Here is a 25,806-nt window from a genome sequence, read left to right as displayed (position 1 = left end):
CATAAAGTTGTTTTATTACATTACTGTTGCGGTACATAATTAATGTAGGTACTAATTACAATCAATTGTACAAAGATGAGAGATCATCCAGTTTTAATAATTGTATAAAATGTTCTAAGGCAGTCTGCAAGTTCCAACTTTTTATTTCTAAGCATCTGAAAAAAGATAGCAATGAATAATATTTAAAAAAACACATTAGGATATACCGTAAGACAATGGATGTACTAAAAAAACTACCTTTCACTTGCTTTCTTGTCTAACTCGGTCAAATTAATAAATATTTCCATCAATTTTTCTTTAAGATAATCGTCTGGGGCCTCATCCAATTTAAGACTTAATGCATTGGATGGAATCTGAAAAAGAAAATCAAAATTAATAAGAGTCTCATTGATTTCTTTATTAGTGTCGTAGTGGTGAATGTAACAACAGACCATTTGCGCGAAGCATATTAAATTCTCGCGGGAATAATGAGTATTCACGTCCTAGTGTTGTACCGGCTCTGTTACAGAGTAGCATTTGCATATTATGGGTACGGTCGTAGCGTAATAAAAAAAAGAGTAGTAATTAATACTTATAATTATATTATGTAATGTAGATGCTTTTAAATGTAAATAGTGTTATAATTTTCGTGCATATTGATTAAGTTTTCTTTACTTTGTCAAAACGTATGTAGCTCAATTTTTTATTAATTAGTCTATGAAACAGTACTAGGAAAATGATCACGATGATTATAGTGTTATATTCTTACGTTTCTATTATAAAATATTTAATATAAGGAACATACGAATATTACAAAAACAGTAAGTTACTGTTATAATCTAAAAATATATATTTTTAAAAAGTTTTATGCGATTCCATTCATAGAATGGAAACAAAGACAATATTTATTTTTGGTACTGGAAACATTTCATTGATTTACCGACGCCGCTGTCAAAAACACTGCATTGCTATATTGCTATTTCCGATTTATTAGAAAATCAACATAAATATAATTATTACGTCGTACAAGTTAAAATGAAGAAACATCAAACGCGGCAGAAGACGTTGAACGATCCAGTGATAGTATCTCGTGTTAAAAACTACTTGGCTGAGAATGTGGACAAAACGTTCGTCGATGTGAGCCAAATGGCGCGTTCTCTCAAAGAGCGCTATCGCGAATATAATAATCGGAGTGATACTGCATTCTGCCAGATGGTCGAGGGCGCCTATAAAGTCGTACTACAGAGCTACGGCCTCGACGGGGCCTCTACTTCTGATGGTTCAGAGGAAGAATCCGATTTGGAGTTACTAGATGAAAACAACACCGCCCTAAACGACCGATTGCTCGCTATGTACAAATTACAAGACAAGAAACGGCCTGCTGCGTCTCGCCGAGCCACTGACAAGTCGGGGGAGCCGATAGACATCCTTAGCAGTGATGAAGATGGTTCTGCCGCACCCAAATTACCGAAAATCAATGATCAGATTACTATAACCCCACATATACCGACGCGGAATACAAGCAGCACACCAATGGAGAATCCTAAAATGCAGCTAGGAGTACACATAGCTGACAAAAGACGAAAGCTGGAGAGTAATAAACATGCAAGTACAAAGAAAAAATATGATACTCCACCAAAAAATGTAAAGGTTAGTTTTGAAGACATCGGTGGCATATCAGAAATTATAACCCAAATATGTGATCTGATACTGCATATGAAACATCCTGAAGTGTACAGTCAGTTAGGTATTAAGGCACCTCGAGGTGCACTGCTGCACGGCCCGCCCGGCACAGGTAAAACACTGTTGGCACATGCTATTGCGGGTAAGCTGCAGTTACCACTTATTGCTGTTTCGGGCACAGAGTTAGTTGGTGGTATGTCTGGAGAGTCAGAGGAAAGGATCAGAGAACTATTTGAAAGAGCAGTGTCAGTTGCACCGTGTGTTTTATTCATAGATGAAATAGATGCAGTCTGTGGCAACAGAGTGCATGCTCAGAAAGACATGGAGAAACGGATGGTCGCCCAGCTATTGGCTAGTTTAGATGGTTTAAATGACAGTAGTGCTTCAGTCCTTATTCTCGCAGCAACAAATAATCCAGATGCCTTAGATCCTGCTTTAAGACGAGCAGGACGCCTTGAACAAGAACTCACCTTAGGTATTCCGTCATTAAAATCTAGAAAAGAAATCCTCTCAATCTTATGTAAAAATATATCTCTAAGTGAAGATGTTGACCTGAATGCTGTTGCTCAAATAACACCAGGTTTTGTTGGTGCAGATTTACAAGCTCTTGTTAATAAGGCAAGCACTTATGCCGTTAAAAGAATTTTTGCTGAAATGCGTGCGGAATCTTTAAAACAAGAAAATTCTGGAAAATTGAAAAATGATGCACCTCCTGCTGTAACTAATGGAGAAAAAGTACCTGAAGAAACAGCTCCTGAGAGTGACACCTCTGATCAACAACCAGAGGGATCAGTTCCGCAACCAGAACAAAACAGAGAATCTCCAGCCCAAGAGGCACCTATTGAAAATTCTGTTGTTGTGGACACTAATCATATAGAAATAAAAAATAATGTAAAAACTGTTGTATTAGATCCTGTAGATGAAGTACTTGGCCTTTTGGAAGACACCATGCCATACACTCAAGAAGAATTGAAGGGACTCGCAATCAGACAAGAAGACTTCCTAAAAGCTCTCAAAACAATTAAACCATGTGCTGTGAAAGAAGGTATTGTAACTGTACCCGATGTTACATGGGACGATGTAGGATCATTAAATCAAGTTCGCAAAGATTTACAATTAGCTGTGTTAGCACCTGTAAAGTATCCAGAGCAACTTAAAAAACTTGGTTTGTCCGCATCAAGTGGGGTTTTACTTTGTGGCCCACCAGGTTGTGGTAAAACATTGCTAGCAAAAGCAGTCGCAAACGAAGCAGGTGTGAATTTCATTTCAGTTAAAGGCCCGGAATTGCTCAATATGTATGTTGGTGAAAGTGAAAGAGCCGTGCGAACATGTTTCAGACGCGCGCGTAATTCGGCCCCATGCGTTATATTCTTTGATGAGTTTGATGCTCTGTGTCCTAGGCGAACCTCACAAGATCACAATGGAGCAGCCAGAGTTGTCAATCAATTGCTCACTGAAATGGACGGCATTGAAAGTCGGGAAGGGGTATTCGTGTTGGCTGCATCCAATAGGCCAGATATTATAGATCCAGCTGTACTGAGACCTGGCCGTTTAGACCGTGTTATGTATGTTGGAATGCCAGAGAGGGAAGACAGATTTGATATACTTAAAAAACTTACAAAAAATGGCACACAGCCTCAACTGGGGCCAGAAGTTGATCTGCAAGTTATTGCAGAGCTGACTGCGGGCTATACAGGAGCTGACCTGGCGGGTTTGGTGAAGTCCGCAGCCACTAATTCATTAACGATTCACATTTCAAACGGAACCATAAATGAAGATATTTTTGTTTCATTTGAAGATTTTAGAACGGCTCTGACTAAGTGCAAACCTTCAGTTTCATCAAAAGAACAATTGCATTATGAAAAACTGAGATTAAAGTACGCGTCCGGGGCGGACGACAAAGACATGGAAATGGAGACCGAGCCTACAAACGAGGAATCCATGGACACTGTTTGAGAATCATTTGAGCTTTGGTTTCTATGTTAGTATTTGTTTCTGTAATATCATGTCCCTTAATATTGTAAGTGTGTGTATTCTATAGTGCCAAGTTGTACTCTCAAACAGACGATCAGAGAAATTGCTAGATTAATAGATATTATTTTTTAGCTGGTCCTTGAGTACTGTGAACTGTTCCGGTCACAGTCCAGTACTATGAGGTATTAAATTAAACTGTACTCTGATATCCCAGGAACATAATGTGACATGCAATGTAGGAACAATTATAATGGGATAACATATGTATGCTCCTAAGGCCATTTATAATTACTGCACATTTTTTGCACATTGAATTTGAATGAGAAATAAAAATATTTTACTTATTGTGTTGTTTTCTCTGTAGCCTGTTGCAGCCGGCACCTACTATTACTATTTTTGTATTATTAATATTCTACTACTATAATATTATATATATAAATAAATAGTTTACAATCGTTGTGTTTGGAAATATTATTTTCAACCAACTTCAAAACGTAGGTGGGTCTCAAACCTTTCAAAGGACTTACATACAAACCAAATTATGTGTAGGTCATTTGATAACTTTGTCATTTCTGCGCCAATTATGATGATTCTTTCATATTGGCTGATTCATCATGATTCATGAAAGAATCAATATAATTGGTGTATAAATGATAAAGTTAAGGACAGACTTTGTACAAGGTTGTGAGCCTCCAAACAACTTGCTATTGTATGCAGTGTGTCGGTTAAAGGGTGAGATAGGGTAGTGAACAGGCCGGACAGGTGTTTTCATTATAATTAAATAAAAAAATAATGATTGCATTCGATAAAATAAATATTATGTTCTAGCAGGCATTACTTTATCTATTACAATATATACCACACTTGTCCACTTCGAGGTAAATGGAGACTACTTGAACTAATCCATTAATAGAACATAATAAATATGCTATTCTTAATAAATATATAGTCGGCAAATAGAAGATGTTCCGCCATTTATATTTGGTTGCAAATAATCTTAATGTATATTAAAATGTAATTATACACTTTTTTAAAATTTAACGTGAAGCGTAGAACCTCGACATTGTTTTTTTTTCCTTTTATAAATTTATATACTGTTCTCGAATATTCCATTGAATATATTAAGTGTACAAAATGATTCTGTCAACTTTTAATTATCATAACTACAAACATTACACATATTTTTCCAATGTTTGGTGACTAGTTCAGAAATTTCAAAACCTGTCAATGCCGAGAAACAATTCGGTAAAGACCGAGTTGGACATGTACACCGAAGGTGCCGAACAAATAATATAAATAGGTTTTATTTTCTTTATACTATAATATATCACATCATAATTATATTTATATATAGCCTGTGGGCGTTAGGATTTCTTAGATAAAGGACACATCAAAAATAAAGTAGTTTTTTTCTAAATTATTTAGGTGTAGTAGTATATACATGTACCTTGGTGAGGGTGAAGGCGGTGGCTAATAATATATTTATATATAGGGTGAAGGCCTGTGGGCCCGGAACTGACCTTGTTAGGATTTCGGTGGCTGCGAGGGGCCCGGAACTTGTTGTGAGATAAAGGAGGCCCTGACCTAGGGTGAAGGCGCATTTAATCCGAAAAATAAAGTAGTTTTTCTCGTTCTCCTCGTTTACATTTATAGGCACATTCTTTTTTGCATGAAATTCGATTCGTGTATGATAGAGCGTACAAGTATGGTATGGTATGTACCTTGGTGAGGGTGAAGGCGGTGGCTGCGAGCTGTGGTGCGGGCTCGTCCCATACTGCCAGTTCTCCGGCGATGCGGTACTCGCCTCCGGCCGCATGTCGCAGTACTATCGTTTTGGCGAACGACACCTTGGTGAGGGTGTTCCTCCTCCGACAGGGTGACTCTCCGACGTCCCATACTGCCAGTTGGCGACGCCCACAATGTTTAATATGGTCGTTGAGTCCTAATGCAAACGAAAATTACTTCTTAGTGATAAATAGCCACCCAATAACAATTTATATAATCGATATAGGTATCGTATCCGAAGGAGTGGAGGAGTGTGGGGTGGGGCCGCACTCACCGCGTGGTGGAGGACGTCCACGCTGCACGCGTGGGGGTCGTGTGTGGGGTGGGGCCGCACTCACCGCGTGGTGGAGGACGTCCACGCTGCACGAGTGGGGGTCGTGTGTGGGGTGGGGCCGCACTCACCGCGTGGTGGAGGACGTCCACGCTGCACGAGTGGGGGTCGTGTGTGGGGTGGGGCCGCACTCACCGCGTGGTGGAGGACGTCCACGCTGCACGAGTGGGGGTCGTGTGTGGGGTGGGGTCGCACTCACCGTGTGGTGGAGGACGTCCACGCTGCACGAGTGGGGGTCGTGTGTGGGGTGGGGCCGCACTCACCGTGTGGTGGAGGACGTCCACGCTGCACGAGTGGGGGTCGTGTGTGGGTTTGGGCCGCACTCACCGTGTGGTGGAGGACGTCCACGCTGCACGAGTGGGGGTCGTGTGTGGGGTGGGGCCGCACTCACCGCGTGGTGGAGGACGTCCACGCTGCACGAGTGGGGGTCGTGTGTGGGGTGGGGTCGCACTCACCGTGTGGTGGAGGACGTCCACGCTGCACGAGTGGGGGTCGTGTGTGGGGTGGGGCCGCACTCACCGTGTGGTGGAGGACGTCCACGCTGCACGAGTGGGGGTCGTGTGTGGGGTGGGGCCGCACTCACCGTGTGGTGGAGGACGTCCACGCTGCACGAGTGGGGGTCGTGTGTGGGGTGGGGCCGCACTCACCGCGTGGTGGAGGACGTCCACGCTGCACGAGTGGGGGTCGTGTGTGGGGTGGGGTCGCACTCACCGTGTGGTGGAGGACGTCCACGCTGCACGAGTGGGGGTCGTGTGTGGGGTGGGGCCGCACTCACCGTGTGGTGGAGGACGTCCACGCTGCACGAGTGGGGGTCGTGTGTGGGGTGGGGCCGCACTCACCGCGTGGTGGAGGACGTCCACGCTGCACGAGTGGGGGTCGTGTGTGGGGTGGGGTCGCACTCACCGTGTGGTGGAGGACGTCCACGCTGCACGAGTGGGGGTCGTGTGTGGGGTGGGGCCGCACTCACCGTGTGGTGGAGGACGTCCACGCTGCACGAGTGGGGGTCGTGTGTGGGGTGGGGCCGCACTCACCGTGTGGTGGAGGACGTCCACGCTGCACGAGTGGGGGTCGTGTGTGGGGTGGGGTCGCACTCACCGTGTGGTGGAGGACGTCCACGCTGCACGAGTGGGGGTCGTGTGTGGGGTGGGGCCGCACTCACCGTGTGGTGGAGGACGTCCACGCTGCACGAGTGGGGGTCGTGTGTGGGGTGGGGTCGCACTCACCGTGTGGTGGAGGACGTCCACGCTGCACGAGTGGGGGTCGTGTGTGGGGTGGGGCCGCACTCACCGTGTGGTGGAGGACGTCCACGCTGCACGAGTGGGGGTCGTGTCTGAGTTGGGGCCAGCAGCTGAGGGCGCGTGCTGCTGCTGCTGCTCCCTGTATGGTGTCTTTGTCGTCGTCGTCGTCAGAGCTGCGGTCGCGGGGCGCCATCTTGCGGAAGTATCTGTACACTGGGAAGTCGATGCGTTCTCGTTACTCGCATTTCGTCACCTCAAATACTGGCAGGGCTGGTTTTAAATTGTTGTACACATTACTCAAATAGACATAGTAAACACTGCGTGAGTGACGCGCCTCGGCGTCTTCCGTTTCGATCGTCAAACAATTTGCTTTTGTAAATTTTTTTGGCTGTAGGGTGATGAGTTATAATTACAGGATATAGAGGCGTAACATCTCAGTTCTCTGGAATGATGCATGAGAGTTATCAGCGAGCACGTATTCTACGAACTGTGTACGTGTGTGTGCGTGGGTACGTACATATATTCATACTTACAGTATTTATGTTTGTATGTGACAGTGACCAACGTGTTCTTGTCATAGAGGCGTTTGATGGAAAGGCGGCGAGCCTCCAGCAGCGGGAAGTACACCTCCAGGAACTTCTCCACCAGCGGATGCGCCTCCTCGGGGCAGTAGTTCTTTACGGACGGAGGCAGGTCGCCTTTCAGCGTTATGGGAACATCGTCCTGGTGGGAAATAAAGTTTGTTTAGAGAGTTCGGGCCGAGGGTTGATGTTCTAGATGAGAGGAACGCGGAAACTTTGTAAAGTTAAATATGTAAAATAAAATATATAATATAAAGTGATATCAATATACATGTTTTACAAGTAACATAATTTATAAAACAATAGTATATTTCGTCAAATAGGTATTTGAGTATAAAGTTGTGTTCAGTTTGCGATTAGGTGTCGTCTTATTTAATTATTTGTTCTTATTTATATTTCTTGTCGTGTCGGATTATTTACAGAAAATTTAAATATGATTTCTTTATAGATGTATAATAAATATACAGAGTGTGCACCTCAGACCAGCGAAATCTACTCGCGTATCGTGCTGGAATTGAAAGCGCGAAAGTCGGACGCACGGCCCGGACCGGGACGACGGACACGACTGCGACACAGTCCGATGTAGGGGTCGGCGATTAACGTCGTTTGTATCGGTGTTTTCTATGTATAATATACATATGTATGTATTTAAGAAAAAAAAATTATGTACGTATTTCCCGTCCGACGGATACGACTTCAGTCTGAGGGTGCCGCTAGGGGTGGGAACTTCGGTTCGGGCCGTCGCGGTCGGGCTCCTCGCGATCGTTTCCGACGGTCGTCGTGTTAAAATTCGTCAATATTTTCTACGTCGAGTCGACGTCGTCAATTTCATCACTACGGTGTCGGACATTCGAGAGCGGCACTCACGAGGAGGGCCAGCTCGGAGAACCGCGTCCGCACGAGGCGCAGGTAGCGGCGGGGGTGGGTGCGGTACTCACGAGGAGGGCCAGCTCGGAGAACAGCGTCCGCACGAGGCGCAGGTAGCGGCGGGGGTGGGTGCGGTACTCACGAGGAGGGCCAGCTCGGAGAACAGCGTCCGCACGAGGCGCAGGTAGCGGCGGGGGTGGGTGCGGTACTCACGAGGAGGGCCAGCTCGGAGAACAGCGTCCGCACGAGGCGCAGGTAGCGGCGGGGGTCGGTGCGGTACTCACGAGGAGGGCCAGCTCGGAGAACAGCGTCCGCACGAGGCGCAGGTAGCGGCGGGGGTCGGTGCGGTACTCACGAGGAGGGCCAGCTCTGAGAACAGCGTCCGCACGAGGCGCAGGTAGCGGCGGGGGTGGGTGCGGTACTCACGAGGAGGGCCAGCTCTGAGAACAGCGTCCGCACGAGGCGCAGGTAGCGGCGGGGGTGGGTGCGGTACTCACGAGGAGGGCCAGCTCTGAGAACAGCGTCCGCACGAGGCGCAGGTAGCGGCGGGGGTGGGTGCGGTACTCACGAGGAGGGCCAGCTCTGAGAACAGCGTCCGCACGAGGCGCAGGTAGCGGCGGGGGTGGGTGCGGTACTCACGAGGAGGGCCAGCTCTGAGAACAGCGTCCGCACGAGGCGCAGGTAGCGGCGGGGGTGGGTGCGGTACTCACGAGGAGGGCCAGCTCTGAGAACAGCGTCCGCACGAGGCGCAGGTAGCGGCGGGGGTGGGTGCGGTACTCACGAGGAGGGCCAGCTCTGAGAACAGCGTCCGCACGAGGCGCAGGTAGCGGCGGGGGTGGGTGCGGTACTCACGAGGAGGGCCAGCTCTGAGAACAGCGTCCGCACGAGGCGCAGGTAGCGGCGGGGGTCGGTGCAGGCCGCACAGAGGGGGTTCCCGTGGAGGCGCAGCGCGCGGAGGGGCAGGCCGCGCGCGGGGGTGAGGGCGGCGAGGGAGGGGAGCGCGTTGTGCGCGGCGTCCAGCGAGCGGAGCCGCGGGGCGGCGCGGGGCAGCTCCAGCCCCTCCAGGCTCCTGCGACAGCGACCGCCTTTAATGTTTACCCGTAGACTCTTATATCGAAGTAAAATGTGTATAGACTGACTTTAAACGAAACGGTTGAATTTCTTCTCGATTCGTCTCTATTGTCGACCCCATGTGACCCTTTCTCTCTATTTATATTTAAGGGAGTCTTCCTATGTGATGGGTTGAAAAAATCGATTTTTTTTTTTCATAAATTGCTCCCTTAACATGTCTAGAATACGGTAGTAAAGCGATTTTAGAAAATTCGAAGTCGTTTTAAAGATACAGCAGGTAAAAGAAAGAGCGGTTCGGAGCGGTGAGTTGGCAGTTAGAGACCGGGCCTATTGTGTACCGTCGGCTTTATACCTGGCCTCCCTTTTATTAATATATTTGTTTATACAAGTTTAGACACGTTTCTACAGACTTAAACAGAAATTTCTATTGTTATAATATTTTACCGAAGTTATTTTAGTCTTGGTTGAACTTCGAAGAGAGCAACAGCTACAAATTATTTTTTTTCATAATGAGTGGACGGAAAGGAAGTACGAGTGGAAATGTTCATCCTGGTCGTATGAATTTTGTCCAGAAGGCGAAGACAGTTGGTGTAAATGGCGTAAGGCTGAAGCTAATAATGAACTGGACCAATTTCATCACGATAAACCACCTCTAATTCCGCAAGTCCAAGAAGCTATCAAACCGGTTTTCGAAGATTTATCGAAAGACGAATTATTAATTCGTTGTTTAGGAGCAGAGACACAAAACAATAACGAATCTTTGAATTCTTTGATTTGGACTTTCGCTCCTAAACATCTTCATTCTGGTCCCAAAGTTGTTGAAATTGCTAGCTACTTAGCAGTTATTATCTTTAATGAAGGTTTTCAAGGTATTTTAAAAGTTATGTCGATTATGGGATGCCCTGTTGGTCGTGAAGCCCAAGCGTATGTTGAGAAACGGGATGAAAAGCGAATCTTACGCTCTGAGCGGCGCGTAAGTGATGTCGTTAAACAAGCCAGGATTGACTCAAGAGCTGAACAATCTGCTTTAAAAGAGTTTCACGAGGAAGAGGAAGGAATACTCTATGGACCAGGCATCGCCGATTGAGAGTAAGTTGATATTTTAATAGTTTTTAACGATAAACTTTTAATTTTGCAGTTTTTAAAAGGATACATAAATTATAATTTTTAAAATCTTGTAAACCACTTTTCAGGCAAAATAAAGATTTTGTATTTGTATTATTTGTATTTCTCAAAACTGTGTTTTTCAAACTTTCCTCCATTGTATCTCAGAAACGGCTGGACCGAATTACTTGAAATTTACAGGGCACACTCAATATATGTAAACGCATGGAATGAACTATTATCAATCGAAAATTTTCAAAACTTCGATTTTTTTATAGCAAAAAACAAAAAAAAAAACGCCTAATTTGCAACTTTTATTTCAAATGTCTATCAAAAATCCAATTTTTTTTATATTCATTTGATTATAGGTCATTCCGTGCTTTTAAGCCTACAATTTTTTTTTTTTTTTTTTTTTTTTTTTTTCAGATAAGCCGATCAGCCGGAATCGTGGAGGAAGTGGGAGCTCTTTTTTTCGAGGCGGGGGTGTTCAGAGCGCTGTAACTCTAGTTTGACTGAATATTTTTAGCTGAAATTTTATATTTATACTGTCCAAATATGTGTTAATAAATGATAAAAAACTTGAAGCTCTAAATATTTACTGGTCGTAGAAAAAAAATCCTAAAATATCCCTAAAAAACAGGCCGTCACATAGGAAGACCCCCTTAATCGACAGCTTAAAATGTAAACATCGACCTCTCAACTTTCAAAACGACTATATTTTTATACAAACTTTCATCTCCTCTTTCAACTCCTCGCGAATTTTAATTACCATTATGAAATAGTCACCGTCCTTTCTTAGAATCTAAACTATCTGTATACTAAATTTCATTTTAATCAGTTCAGTAATTTTAACATAGAAACGAGACAAGCAGACAGACAAAGTTACTTTCACATTTATAATATTAGCGAGGACGACACCGTACTAAAGTAATTCATTTTATATATATTTTTTTTTATTTCATTTTAACCTGCAATCGGCTTACCAAGCCTTTAACAAATTGGTTGTGGGACTGTTGACGGGAGAGAACTATACCTCCAGTGAGGAAACTATCTCATCGGTGAATAAGATCCCATGCATGGAGTCTCTATTTCTTCTCTGATTGTTCTCATTCCTGTGTACTCATGCAATTCTGTTGTTCTAATGAATAGAGGTACAGCAGTTATGGTTTTGAGTGCTTTATTCTGAAACCGTTGCAAAATCTCTATGTTGGAATTCTTTGCTGATCCCCATAACTCGATACCGTATTGGCTTTATTATGGTTTTATAAATGAGTATCTTGTTTTCCATGGTTACATATGATCCTCTGCCCGTCAGCCAGTTCAGGTTTCTGAGCCGTGCATTTCATCGCGTTTTTTTTGGATGTGTGTTTTCCACGTTTGCTTGCTATCAAGATGTATGCCCAAATATTTTGCCGAGTCTTGATGGGGTAAAATGTCATCTCCAAGTTTAATCGGTGGGCAGTTGTCTTTTCTCAGGGTAAAGGTGACATGTACTGATTTGCTGGAGCTCACTTTAATGCGCCACTTTTCCATCCATTCATGTACCTTATTCAGGTGACTGCAAAACCATGGACGCAATGTTCGGATTTTCATTGTTGCAAAGTGCGGCAGTGTCATCGGCAAACGTAGCAAATAATATATTATCCGATCTTGGTATGTCTGCAGTGTACATAAGATACAGAATGGGACCCAAAGTGGAACCCTGCGGTACTCCGGCTTTTATATCTTGAAAGGTAGAGTAGGTGTCATTGATTTTGACTCTAAACAATCTGTCCTTTAAATAAGATTTTAAAAGTATGTAAAAGTTATGTGGAAGGTGTTTCTTCAGTTTGAATAGCAGTCCCGGGTGCCAAACCTTGTCAAATGCCTGTTGTACGTCAAGAAAAATAGCAGAGCAGTATTGCTTCTTCTCTAGAGCTTCTCTCATTTTGTTGACAACTCTATTGACTTGTTCAATTGTTGAATGGCCAACTCTGAATCCAAACTGATGTTGAAGGATAATTTCTTTTTTATTTAATACCTGTGTTAACCTTCGTAAAATTATCTTCTCAAATAATTTCGATAAGGTTGGAAGTAAGCTTATTGGTCTGTACGAAGACACAAGGTGTGGAGGTTTGCCAGGCTTGGGAATCATGACTATCTCTGAAACTTTCCATAGCTTTGGCACATGTCCAATCCTAATTATAATATTGAACAGTTGTGTTATACCGATAAAAAATATAATTAAATTTTAATACAACAATCTTATACTTGTTAATAGCTACAGTTTATGAAGTCTGTGATGATGCGATTTAAATAAAAATCCACACATTACTACTGGAGTAACTTTGTATATTACTTAGAAATGAATCGGTAATTGATATTAATCTTTGCTAGAGTTACAATATTATTTCATTTTTTAAATTAGCAATTTCACTAATATGTAATCCTATAGACTAATTTCACATCAGTCTACGGAGTGCAAAACTGAGTAGGGTGGTGGTGGTGGTGGTGGTGGTGGTGGTGGGACTCACGTGATCCGGTTGTGCGAGATGTCGAGGTGCGTGAGTCGCTCCCACCGCACGTGTCCGGCGACCTGCATCAGCTCGGCCTGGTTGGTGAGGCGTCGCAGCGGGAAGTAGATGAAGTGGCTCACGTCTGCAGCACGTGAATACAAACTACCGATTAGCACTAATTCATTAATAAGAGGAAATAAATCATAGTGATTAGAGCAGACCAGTCTCTACAAGCAGCACCCGTTCACGAGTATGACGGACGAGCCAGCCACCACTGCGCTCGACCATATTTTAGGGAGCCCAATGACCCGGCCCACCACGTCGCCACATGTCTGGACATTGTAGTGAGCGTGACTACTCAAACCAATACCTTTACCGCGGCGGTCCCCGAATGCCACATGTTTTTTATTTATTTACTCTTTTACACACAAATGTATACATGGCGGACTTAATGCCTCATTCTCTACCGATCAAGCGCCTTGTTGATCAGAAATAGTAAGGCGGTGCACTTTAATAATTAATTAAAAAAACATTAAACAAATAAATATTTATTATATAGATGATAATGGAATGATGCTCCCGCCTGCGCTAAGGATGGGGCACCAGTGGAGGATGAGTATATAATGAATATAAATTTAAGTCAGTTAGCCCATCGTGACGAATTCATTAAGAATGAATGGTTTCCAGGGAGGACCGCGTGCAGGTCCACCTAACATGGTAAATTGTTAACAATACCACCCATGAAGACAGCGGTGTTCCGTGTAAAGCAATCGAGAAGCTTAGTTCAGAAATTTAGTTTCGCAATTAATATGGAGTGTCATTTTAAAATAAAATAAAAAATGAGTACCGCTGCATGTACGGATTATTTTTGAAACTTCCGTATATAGTGTAGTAAATGAAACACGTCCGTAACCAGTGATATCTTATTTTAATGAGAGCGTCACACAAACCTACATATTTAGTTACAAAAAGGAATCACAATTACCAATATTACATCTCCACCAATATCTAATACTACATACTAGACTTATATACTATAACATCTAAGTACACAATTTACATAATAACACTTACCAAAAAGATACATCATGTATTTATAGGTAATGCTTATAAATAACCTTTATATTTAATATTTACTTCAACAGACATAAACATAACTAATCGAATTCAATGCCATATCTGCGAGTCGGTGTAGGGTTACGGTGCGGCCTGCGCCTGGGCATCTCCGAAGCGGAGGGTGAGGTCGCCGCGTCCGCGTCCGCGCCGCCGCCCGCTTAAATTCCGCACTCGAAAATCCGGATGGTAAGGGGACCCATTGTCGCTAACGATTTTTTTTTTTTTGGAATCCCAAAACGTGCCCACATTGTTCTTAATATGCCTATAACACAGTTCGCTGAGGTAGAGGAAACTTTTGATATTTCTATCCACTTAGAGTAAGAATCGACCGTAACAAGGTAAGTAGCTCCCTCTAGCGGGCCTAAAAAATCCAAATGTAAACGAGTCCAAGGTCACTCTGGCCACGGCCAAGAGCGTGGCGTATGCCGCTCTGGCGCATCAGCCACGCTCGCAGGCGCGGCATACCTCCACGGCCTCGTCCACGCCGGGCCACCGCACATAGCTGCGAGCTAACTGCTTACTTTTATTTATGCCCATATGAGCATCATGCAGTTCGTTTAAAACTCTTTCTGTACACGCTTTTGGAATCACAACCCTGCGGCCCCACATTATACAACCCAGTTCCTCATAAAGTTCGTGAGGTCTATTAAAAAAGGGTTTCAATTCTTTTATTTCAACCTCAGACGGCCGGCCGTCTTTTAAGTAACTTAAGACTCTGCTCAGTGTCGAGTCTCTTGCCGTCTCAATTTTTAATCGATTATAATCAAGCAACAGAGCCTCAGATGCGAAATGTAGATAAGTTTGTTCTGGACACTCCTGCCCGTCTCCTGAGCCGATTTCCTTGTAGGTCATTATCATTCTAGACAAGGCATCAGTCACATTTTCACTAGAACGGACATATTCAATATCAAAATCATAAGCGGTCAGTATGAGCGCCCATCGCTGTAATCTGCTCGCAGTCATGCTAGGTATATCGTGCTGTAGTCCAAAAATAGTAACTAATGGCTTGTGATTCGCAATTTAAACGGGCGACCATACAGATATTGATGAAATTTGTTAGCAGCGAACACTACGGCCAAGGCTTCTCTCTGATCTCTGGAGCTGAGTGTAGTCGAGGTCGGCTGGCGTGAGCGCCAGCACCGCGGCCGCAGCTCGCCGCCACTACGAGCGCGGCCTCCGGTCCTAGTGCGTTTTACTTCATCGAATGCGTACTGTTGCCGTTTACCCCACTCCCATAAAATATCTTTTTTTAACAAATAATAAAGTGGATGTAAGTCCATACTTAAATTCTTAATGAAACGGCTGTAAAAATTAACCATACCTATAAACGATCTCAATTCCGATATATCCCTCGGGATAGCCATATTTAATATAGGGGTCACCTCGTCCGGATCTGCATGTATACCGTCTTTATCAATTATATATACCAAATATTTAACTTTGTTGACAAAAAATGAGCACTTTTCTTTTTTTAATTTTAATCCGTGCCCTTTTTGACCTACTTAATACTTTATGCAATGTAAATGCAATAGGTGACTTTCTATTGAGTCCTCTCGAGTAGCTATCGACACATCGTCCAGGAAAGTTACGACACCCGGTATATCCTTGAATAGTTTTGCCATAATACGTTGAAATATTCCCGGGCTAGAGGAAAGGCCATAAACTAAATCTATCATAAACAAACAGCCCCCTATGTGTGTTTATTACCGTGTATTTTTTTGTATCATCTAATTCGATTTGAATATACGCTTGAGATAGGTCAATTTTGCTAAAATATTTGTACATAATTACTGTAGGGTGCGTTCTCACTCACCGGGCTGCAGAGTGAACGCCTGGAGGTTGAGGGTGACGTCTCCGTTGTCGTCGCCGTCGTGATAGCCGAGGGCGAGCCTCTTCCTCAGCATCATCTTGGGGACGAAGTCGAGCTGATACAGCGTGAGTGTGGTCACGGAGATGGACACGGCGAGCTGTACGCCGTCCACGTGTACCCTGAAGGCCAGCTTGTGTAGAGCCACCAGCGCCGCAAGGGACCGCACCACCAGGAACTTGCACTCCGCCGCCGAGAACTGACCGCACAGACACACACAACTCATGTCCACCAATTATATCATTATGATAACAGATCGGGATGATTTCAATATATATCATATCAGTACAGTAAAAAAACATTGAATCGTGTTTCCAGTGTATCAGTCGCTCCTTCAGATAGTGCTGCAAAGGCAATTCGCGCACCGGTGAAATGAATTAGTTATTATGTAAGAACGTATGTGGCAAGTAAGTATATAAGTATTGATTATGACAGTAAACAAGCAGTACCTATACACGGAAATGTCGTGGCTATCATTTACCTAACGAGAATGGCGACCCTGCATATATAATACATACAGTTCATAAAACATACAGTATGGATAGTAATGTAGGCCATGAGATCTCTAAAAAATATTTTAATAAAAAAAAGAGATATTTAGAGCTATAATTAACGCTTAGGAACCAGACAAAGAAAAAAGTAAAACAGACAACTAAGTGTGTTTAAGAAGTATTGTAGTGGTGTTACAATACTTCTTAAATATACTTAGCTGTCACATGTGGACACAATACTTAAATTAAACAGCAAATGAACCAGCGGGGTACTGCTAACAGCATACAACTACGTCGACACCGTCGGCAACTCTCACCTCTATAAAGCACGGTATAAAGCTCTTCCCCTCCAGATTGTCCAGAAGTCCGTCGAGCACCATTTCCTTGGTCCACGTGGGAGGGTAACCCTGCACCTGCAAACAAAGCAATACATAATCACTATTCACTATGTAACTTACTACACATCTTTATAACATTGTAAACGCGAAAGTTACGTATCCGTTTCTGTCGTATCCTTACATTTCAACGCTAGTTCCTTTAAACTGATTTCTTTATACTTCTTTATTTTTAATTAAATCCACAATTATAATCTCGATTGTTTATTTGATTCTTCACACAATAAGGACCGCTGTGGCCTCATGGTTTAGTACAATGCCTCAGTTCTGAAGGTAGCGGGTTCGCACGGTACAAACATTTGTATTCAAGAGTACGACTGTTTGTATCGGCTTCATTTATTTTATAATTGATACATTTCATTATTTATTTGTTTATTATTAATTTATTGAGATAATATTATTACTCAAACGGAGTCTGTTGTCACACGTCGCTATTTAGTGTTCACTTCTTAATACTTACAGTGACTTGAATGAAAAGGTTTTCCCGCTCGTAGTACTCCTCCATTTGTTCTTGTTCCAATATCATAACCGACTGTCAAAAATAACAATAACAAGATTAAGATATCATTGAGACAATATTAAAAACCAAATAATTAAGACGCAGGAAATTGATTGTACAGTATAAAACTATTACATCGTAACTGAATACTAATATGTCATTCAGTGTAGTCCAGTAAAATATTAAATTTAACATCATGTGACCAGGTTTGGCGCCATGTAAAAAAATAAGGCCGCAAATAAGATTTTTATTCTCTACAACTTTTATTTAATACTAGAGATGTACAAACATAACTCGAGTTGAAATTGAGGTAACTCGAGTTGAAACGAAATAGTTTATTTTTTTAATTTTTCGAACACTTCTAATGTTTTTGGCCGCATCAAGCCTTGAAAGTTTCACCGCACTTTAAGGGGCGAGTAGAAATGACACTTCAAAGCCGCGGAAGGTCTTATACAACGCATAATCATTTTAATAATAAAATAACCGGACGAATATGCGAAAAAAAAAATGATAACGATCTCAAATCAATATTGTGACGAGTGAAAATTGTATGATACGAAATGATTGGAAAATTTCATGTCATTATCAGTTCGATGACAGAATCATGCTCTCGCTCTTTCACTCGATTCGTTCATTTACCAGTTGAATACTTCCAACTCGAGTTGGCAGAAATCAACTCGAGTTAACTCGAATTCACCGCAACTCGAGTTAACTCGAGATAGTAACTCGAGTTGACACATCTCTATTTAAAACATTTTTCATATTTTTTACCGTTATTTTGAAATGAGGCGTTTTTCAACCATTTTTATTTTTTCATGCCTTTCTCGTCAACTTAAATCGAAATTTCTTTCTGAATATTATTATTTACGTATTTGCGGATTTATTTTTATATATTGCGCCAAAACTGGTCACATAATTACTAGATTGTAGACTGCCTGCTATTTCTGATATACATAAAAGTTTTGAACGTTAAATCAAATCAAAATATCTTCACTCATGTAGGTCTATTAGACTCTTATGATATGTTAAACCAACCGTCGATTCGGAATTGAAAAAGACGTTAGTGTCGTTTTAAAGATTTCTTTGAAAAGTGATTTTAAAGAAATCTTTATTCAAATAAACTCATTACAAGCACTTTCGAATAGTCATATGTTTGATTCTACCACTCATTCGCAACGCAGATTCGTTACAAGAAGAATGAGCGAGAAACTCGTGTGTTGCTCTTTTGAATAAAAGTGGGATTCAATAAACTCACAGGGAGATATATCATAGAAAGTAATATGGGAAACGAGATGTTGAAGCGATTTCCGAGAAGCCGTAGTGTTGGTATGGTGCAGAGCGGTGACCTTGGAGCTCCTGGCGGTGACCGTCTTCCGCAGCTGCATCGGCTTCTTCCAGGGCCACAGCGCCAGCTTCCGCACCACCATCTCGTCCGTGCTGGTCGTCAGCTCGGGCCGCTCGTGCACCGGCAGCTCCTCACGCTCGCCACTCTCACCACGCTCACCACTTTCCTCACGCTCGCCACGTTCCTCACGCTCACCACGTTCGCCACGCTCTCCTGCACCCGCCACCACCTCCCTGTAACAGTCAATTTCTGATATAATACCACATGCCGTGACGTAGTCTACTAACTCGGATGTAGATATATATAGATTAGGGTTCATGATTTCTCGAGCTTTTCAATTTCTCGGGTCTCGAGAATTCTCGAGGTCAATTTCTCGGGTCTTCTCGGGTTGTCGTGAAATTTACATTTACGTACGTTTTCTCATATTATTTGGATCCAATAACGTCAAAAAATTCAGTGGTTTTCCTCACAAATAAAAGTATCAAATTAAACTTTTATTGAGTATATTTAAAAACCTTAATATTACATATGAATATTTTTTTTTTAAATAGAGAAATAATATTAGATCCTTACATATGAAATTGGCGATTTGTCGTACTGGCCACTTTGATCTCAAATATCTCCTCTTTGGTTAGGATTTCCATTTCCAAATTTATACAGCTATTCACTTTGGGTCACTCACAGCATACAAAATGAAAAAACTTAAAATATCGCGTTATTTACGAGTACGAGTTCCGCTGTGGCACCAGAGCTACCCGGTGCTAAACGGCTCGAAGTATTAATGATGTGTATGGCAGTGGTCTCGCAAAAGAAAACACGTGCATTTTTGGTTCCAACGTTTTCGTTTTGGAAATTTCGACGAACCAACCAAATCCTGCCCCAAGCGAAATATGGCTCAAAAAATGTTACTTGTAAACGTTTGGTGGACTATTTACGGTGTTGTTCACTTCGGCTTTCTTAAATCTGGCCAGACGATTACGGCAAATGTGTATTGTCAGCAATTGAGAAACCATGATGGAAAAGCTAGCTGCTAAACAACCGAGGCTGGTCAATCGCCAAGAACGCTTAACCACATATTGCACAACAGACAGTTACCAAATTAAAAGAGCTTCAATTGGAATGTCTAAGACAACCACCGTTCTTTCCGGACCTTGCACCTACAGATTACCATTTTTTTTCGAAATTTGGATAACTACTTGCAAGGGAAAAAATTACACTCCGATGGGATAGTCCAAAGTGCAAAAACAAAAGGCAAAAGTGCATAAATAGAAATGGTACATACTTTGATTAAATAAATATATTTTATATATTATTTACTTTGATATATTTTGAAAAAAAAAAAACTTTATTTATATTCCCTTACAAAACGCCAATTTAAATTTTTTAGGACCTAATTATTCAGACTTATATTTATAATAATAGCACCATTTTTGGCTGCTTATTTAGATAAAAAAAAAAACAATGTAAACAAAAATAGTTTCTACAAAATAAAAAAATAACACGAAAGAAAACAAAAACGTTAATATCTTAAATTATTGCGCCGCCACGCAACAAAACAAAGGGCAATTTAATTTCTATATAGGTACATGATTTCTCGAGTTCTCGACTTTTCTCGAGCTTGATTTCCCGGGAACAAAACCCATGAATTTCCCGGGAATTCTCGAACCGAGAATTCCCGGGAATGAACCCTAATATAGATACACGAATTTCTTAGCATTCTTTGACTGAAGGGGCTACATTCATATTACACTGATAAATGTAATTATGGGAAGACGGTTTTGAAGAAAGAATTGTATATCAAAATGTATTTAAAGTATATAGGAGGTAAAAAAAGAAGAATAACAATGGTAACATACAATGTTTTTCTATATAAAATAATAGGCAATATAAAACATCATTATATAGTATAAAACAAAGTTGCTCGTCTCTAGTTGATTGTCTGTCTCTATGTATGCTGAAATCTTTAAAACTAAGCAAAAGTTTTTTTAAGTAGATTGATTTAAGAGGAAGATTTATATATACAATACATGTACGCCCGTACCAAGTCGGGGCGAGTGGCTAGTAAATAATACGTCATATTCTCTCGAGCGGCAGTGTGCCTGCACGCGGCCTGTGTCCCTAGCGACTTACTGGTGCGAGTCTGCTGGTGCAGCTTTACATTCATATTCTAGTATGGAACTTACTGCAGTCGTTTAGAACGTACTAGAAACAATTCGCTGGTATACCTCTCGCTCCCGTTGAAATCGCATATAAATAAATCATATAACTAACGGAATTAACGAAAAACGTATAATACATATATCGTTACCGGCCGATAGATATAAATGAAATATTAATGTATAGAAATAAGAGAGCCCCGCTCACGACCCCACCTGACGGAGTCCTCGTGGTCGCACAGCAGGTTGATGGTGAGCCGCGGCTGCTTGTGGGGGGCGTCCGCGGGGAGGCCGCCCCCTGCCGCGCCCCCTGCCGCGCCCCCTCCCGCTCCCCCTCCACCCCCACCACCCCCGGGGGGTCCGAGCCGTGAGAAGGCGCTGGGTCTCTTGCGGCCCCGCTCCACTCCCGCGCCGCACTCTGCACGCACACACTAAGTATATAAAACATATAATAATGTGACGTTTTAAGCAAGTAACAAACAAAACATTAATTACACGGCCTCGATGACGACTTCGCTGGTCTCTCAAATTAGCTCGTATGATGTACACATTTGAGTACGACTGTTTTGATTGCTTTGGTTCTTTTCTGTGTGTATGTATTTACAAAAACAAATGTATTGATGTATAGTAATTAGTAGTTGTGTAGTACTCGTAGCATAAGCTCTACTCAATTCGGGGCTTTGCTAGACGACGCTGTATGAATTGTTCAAGGTTGTTATTATAACAAAAGCAAAAACTATAACTATCGGCCAAATGTACCAAGTTTAATTCTATTTATTTTAGTATTAGTTTTTATTTCAATTAAAATATAAGTACAAATAATGCTGTGAAGGTTGGATCTCGGAGCGAGCCCTTTTATCCGGTACATCAACTCCGAGTAACTAGACTAACAACCAACCTCCTGGTGCGGGTGAATAAAAACGACTTCAATTAAATTACGAATTATTATAAGACAGTTTATATTATAAGAAATAAACATTATATTAACTCCAGAAGTACTCATACTTGAAGATTGATAATTTTATTTTCTATATTCTTTTGCCTGTTTCTTTGCGATAATATACTTTTGATAGTCCTTCAAGTATGAAATTTTCATATTTACTTAAGCTTTTTAATTTCCTGCCTGTCTATTTCAGTAACATGAGTACATAAGTGACCTGCGTGGTGGTCGTCGTCGTGGTTGTCATAGAGGTCTGAGGGCGAGTACGGACGCGACACGTCACCGAGCGGAGCGGCCACGGGCTGCGGAGACATCATCACACCATCACCGCCACCATCACCGCCACCTCCACCGCCACCACCATCACCACCACCGGCGGCAGGCGGGAGCGGCTGCCACAGCTCCGCCGCCGCTCCGGGCTGGGATCCCCAAGCGAACGAATGCTGGTACGGTTGCGGGACTTGTGTGTATTGTTCTAGAAATAAACAAGAAATTAATAAACCTAGACAATTAACACAGCGTCAAATTAAAAAATAATTTATTCATGTAGGACATTTTAGCCGCTTATGAACGTCAAATTTTTTATATTATAATTTTTTCCCTACAGTCCAGCTCATAGATCCAATTAAAAAGAATTGGCAACGAGTTTGTTGCCTATAGAATTTTTTTTTTAAAGCCATTTTATTTACAATGTTAGGTGTCTCTCTCTGTCTAATATAAAATGAAAATCCCGTGCATGAACAACTATTGCCATGTACGCTATCATGGTATGGGCATGTAATGCGTAGGAATGAAGATCATATCTTAAGAAAATGTGGATAAGGGCAGAGGAAGGCCGAAAAAGAGATGAATAGACTGTGTGAAAGATGATATGGTAAGAAAGGGAGTAAGTAACGAGATGACTGCGAACAGAGCAAAACATATTACGCCGACCCCAAATATAATATATTACAACACAACACCACGGTCACATACATCCACTGGTGCCTCGCCAGCGTATCAAATTGCTATTAATTAATACCTATATTATATTATAGTTTTATCTTCGAATCTTGGACTTTGTATTAAAACAAAATCTTAAAAATGTAATTAATTTATGTAAGCGAACAATGCGCAAGTTACTTGTTCGTTCTTCTTATGATGAGTCTGTTTTCCAAATAAGTGGTCGATAAAAAAAGAGTTAATATTAAGTCTACTAAAATAAAATAAATTTCTATTTGCATATATTTAGGATTATCTAGCCGTCGCTCACAGCCGAGCGAGAACTCAGTTGGTTGAAATTATCGAAATCTTTGTTAGCACTTTTTAGCTAAAATCAGACATAATAGTCTCACCGTGCGACTGCGGCAGGGGCGGGCGGGTCAACGACTCGTGTTTCTGAGCCACCAGGAAGCTCCTCGGGATGCCTGCAAGCAAACCATTTGAAAAAAACATCATTCATAATGTTGCACGACAATTCACACAGTGCCATCTAGTCCGAAGTTAAGCTAGCTAAAGCTTGTGTTATGGGTACTAGACAACTGATACAAATACATAGTTTTTTTCCCCGTAAATACATACATATTATACATAGATAGAATAAGACCCAGACCCATACAAACAATCATTCTCATGAATACAAATGTGTGCCATGCGAGGAATTGAACTTGCGACCATCGGAAGTAAAATGGTGTGCTAAACAAGGTCGCTTATGTGTGATGATGATGGTCTAGTGGTATAACATACAGCTTCACTATCCGATGGTCGCGGGTTCGAATCCTCGCACGGTACAAACATTTGTATTCATGAGTATGATTGTTTGTATCAGTCTGGTATCATCTATGTATAATATGTATTTATTTAAAAAAAAATGTATTTATGTATTTAAATCAGTTGTCTAGTATCCATAACACAAGCTCTGCTTAGCTTGAGACTACATGGCGCTGTGTGATGTTTTCTGTATTCGTTGTCTTGCATGTAGCTGGTGTGGTAAATAGACCGACTGTCCACTTCCAAGTAAGTGACGACTACGTCACCTATTGTAATACCTCAATATCCTGTAATTTCACTAACTCGTCTCATTCTTCGACCCGAAAATAGCTACAAAGCAAGTTGCTTGTCGACTAAAATAGGAGAGACTGTGGTTTAGTAGTTTTAGTCGATGCATCTATTTAATAAAATTAGTTACTCACCTTTAGGGATTGCCATCTCTAAAACAGAAAAAAAGACATGATTATTATCAATAACATTGTACGGGCAACCGCGCATGTCTGCTTACTGTGCAGTACACAATTGTCGACACATGCAATTTCACCTCATTACATTTCTTTTAGCTTAAAAGTAACACTCAAGCGAGGCTGTTTTATTTAGCAAAACCCCCTCATCATCAATCAATATATCAACTAATATCATTATCACGAAACTGTGGGCTTACCCCCACAAATATACTAGCTAAAATACCAGCAGTGCCTGTTTGAATTCGAAATAAAATCATATGCACTAATATTAAAATGGTAAAGTTCTGCATGTTACGTTTACACGATTAAATACCTGAACGGATGTCAAAGAAAGGCATGCAAATATATTGTGTTATGACCTATAAAGCAGATGAATTGGTGTGAAACAACCACTAGGTTCAAATATCCTGTTTGCCACGTTCTGTTTTATTTTCTTTTGCTAAGTCACTGAAAATCTGTTTTTGGCGTTCTCTAGATATGTACTGTTGATTAATGTATTAGATTGTAAGCTGTTGGTTTTCTAATAAATAAATAAATAAATATTCAATTTGTAAAAAGTCACACAGTCAAGTCAGTGAAGAACGCAAACATATCGGTCAAAACATTAAATTTCTGTGACTAGCTGGCAGGAATATGGACGAACATTCTAAATATCAATTGCCGACTTTCGTAACATAAGTACAACTGTATTTTATTTTTTTATGTACATACATGCTCTTTTTGGATTTTCTATATAAGTGGCAGTCCACTATTGCATCGCACGAGTGCAATGTGCACTCAATATTTATTAACCTTTTGTACACTTATAACCATGTATAACAGAATTTTTAAAACAGCATTAAAATATCTGTTGCGTAGTTTAAAAGATCTAAATGTACAGACAGCGACTGTCTGTCGTCTGTTTTTTACTATGTAAAGATATCATAATATTAAGTGGAGCTCTGTTCGTCCGAGTTCAAGACCGGAGAAGACAGAATCAAGGTATGCTCACAGGAGTGAGCACTTATCAATCATCATTATCAACATCGCCTTATTTTGTTACATTCGACGTGCTTTTATAGAAGACAATTAAAAAAATCATACAAAAACAATAATAATATAATCAACCAATATGGTGTCTTCTCCTTCCTATACTTATATGTTGATGATGATTCATGAAGATGCCTCGTTGTCGTGAGTAGTAAGTAATGATTGTTAGCGGTGTGTGTATTGTCAGTAGTTAGTACGCACCCGGCCACGGTTTCCATCGTCGGGGCTGCGTGGGCTGCGAGGACTGCGGCGGAGCGTAGACTGCGCTCGGCTGCATCACTGCAAATATACAATCATATATTATAATAATATGCAATGCGACATATCTATAAGAGAAACAATATTATATCATAACGAATAATCCTTATATAATGAAATATCTATATGAAATAAAGTACCCAACGCTGTCTGATCACTTCTATCTTTTAAATTACGCAACGGATTGAAAATAATACGAGTTGAGTTTCTTGTCAGTTCTTCTCATCTCGATATCATTCCGAACTGACGGTAGATTTGACATATCATAAGAGTCTGTAATAGACCTGAATAAAGATATTTTGAAATTTGAATTTGAATATAGTTTTCATCAATAGATAGAGTGATTTAAGAGGAAAGTTATATGTATAATACATTGCGTGTTATAG

At 41.6% G+C, this 25,806-nt stretch overlaps 2 protein-coding genes and 1 long non-coding RNA gene across 3 annotated transcripts; 1 reads left to right on the top strand and 2 right to left on the bottom strand.

Moving 5' to 3' along the window:
• Position 1: 1 nt before the first annotated feature.
• Positions 2-21,309, bottom strand: LOC131855566 (nuclear RNA export factor 2-like; the record flags this gene model as incomplete). The annotated part of the gene is made up of 14 exons (XM_059206840.1): positions 2-155; positions 238-353; positions 5,358-5,502; positions 5,535-5,578; positions 7,040-7,203; positions 7,524-7,713; positions 8,510-8,646; positions 9,287-9,507; positions 13,127-13,250; positions 16,038-16,290; positions 16,900-16,995; positions 17,438-17,509; positions 18,823-19,054; positions 21,194-21,309. Coding segments are annotated over 14 exons (2,004 nt in total), but the record flags the coding sequence as incomplete, so codon positions are not given.
• Positions 926-4,041, top strand: LOC131855581 (nuclear valosin-containing protein-like). The gene has a single exon (XM_059206860.1). The coding sequence runs from the start codon at positions 1,015-1,017 to the stop codon at positions 3,616-3,618; it is 2,604 nt and encodes an 867-aa protein (XP_059062843.1). The 5' UTR covers positions 926-1,014; the 3' UTR covers positions 3,619-4,041.
• A 1,023-nt stretch (positions 21,310-22,332) lies between the features above and the next one.
• LOC131855655 (uncharacterized) lies at positions 22,333-25,449 on the bottom strand. The gene is made up of 4 exons (XR_009358116.1): positions 25,364-25,449; positions 24,089-24,106; positions 23,252-23,323; positions 22,333-22,392 (listed from the first exon to the last, which is right to left on the bottom strand). It is a non-coding gene; the product is annotated as an uncharacterized LOC131855655 (long non-coding RNA).
• Between the last annotated feature and the right edge of the window lie 357 nt (positions 25,450-25,806).

The sequence above is a fragment of the Achroia grisella genome, unplaced genomic scaffold (genome assembly GCF_030625045.1).
Source record: "Achroia grisella isolate CSIRO2021 unplaced genomic scaffold, CSIRO_AGI_Agris_v1 utg146, whole genome shotgun sequence".
Taxonomy (NCBI): domain Eukaryota; kingdom Metazoa; phylum Arthropoda; class Insecta; order Lepidoptera; family Pyralidae; genus Achroia; species Achroia grisella.
This window is presented reverse-complemented; position numbering and strand designations above follow the sequence as displayed.

Excerpts from the sequence above, each read along its gene's own strand:
- LOC131855581 (XM_059206860.1), top strand. The coding sequence starts at position 1,015 with ATGAAGAAACATCAAACGCGGCAGAAGACGTTGAACGATCCAGTGATA.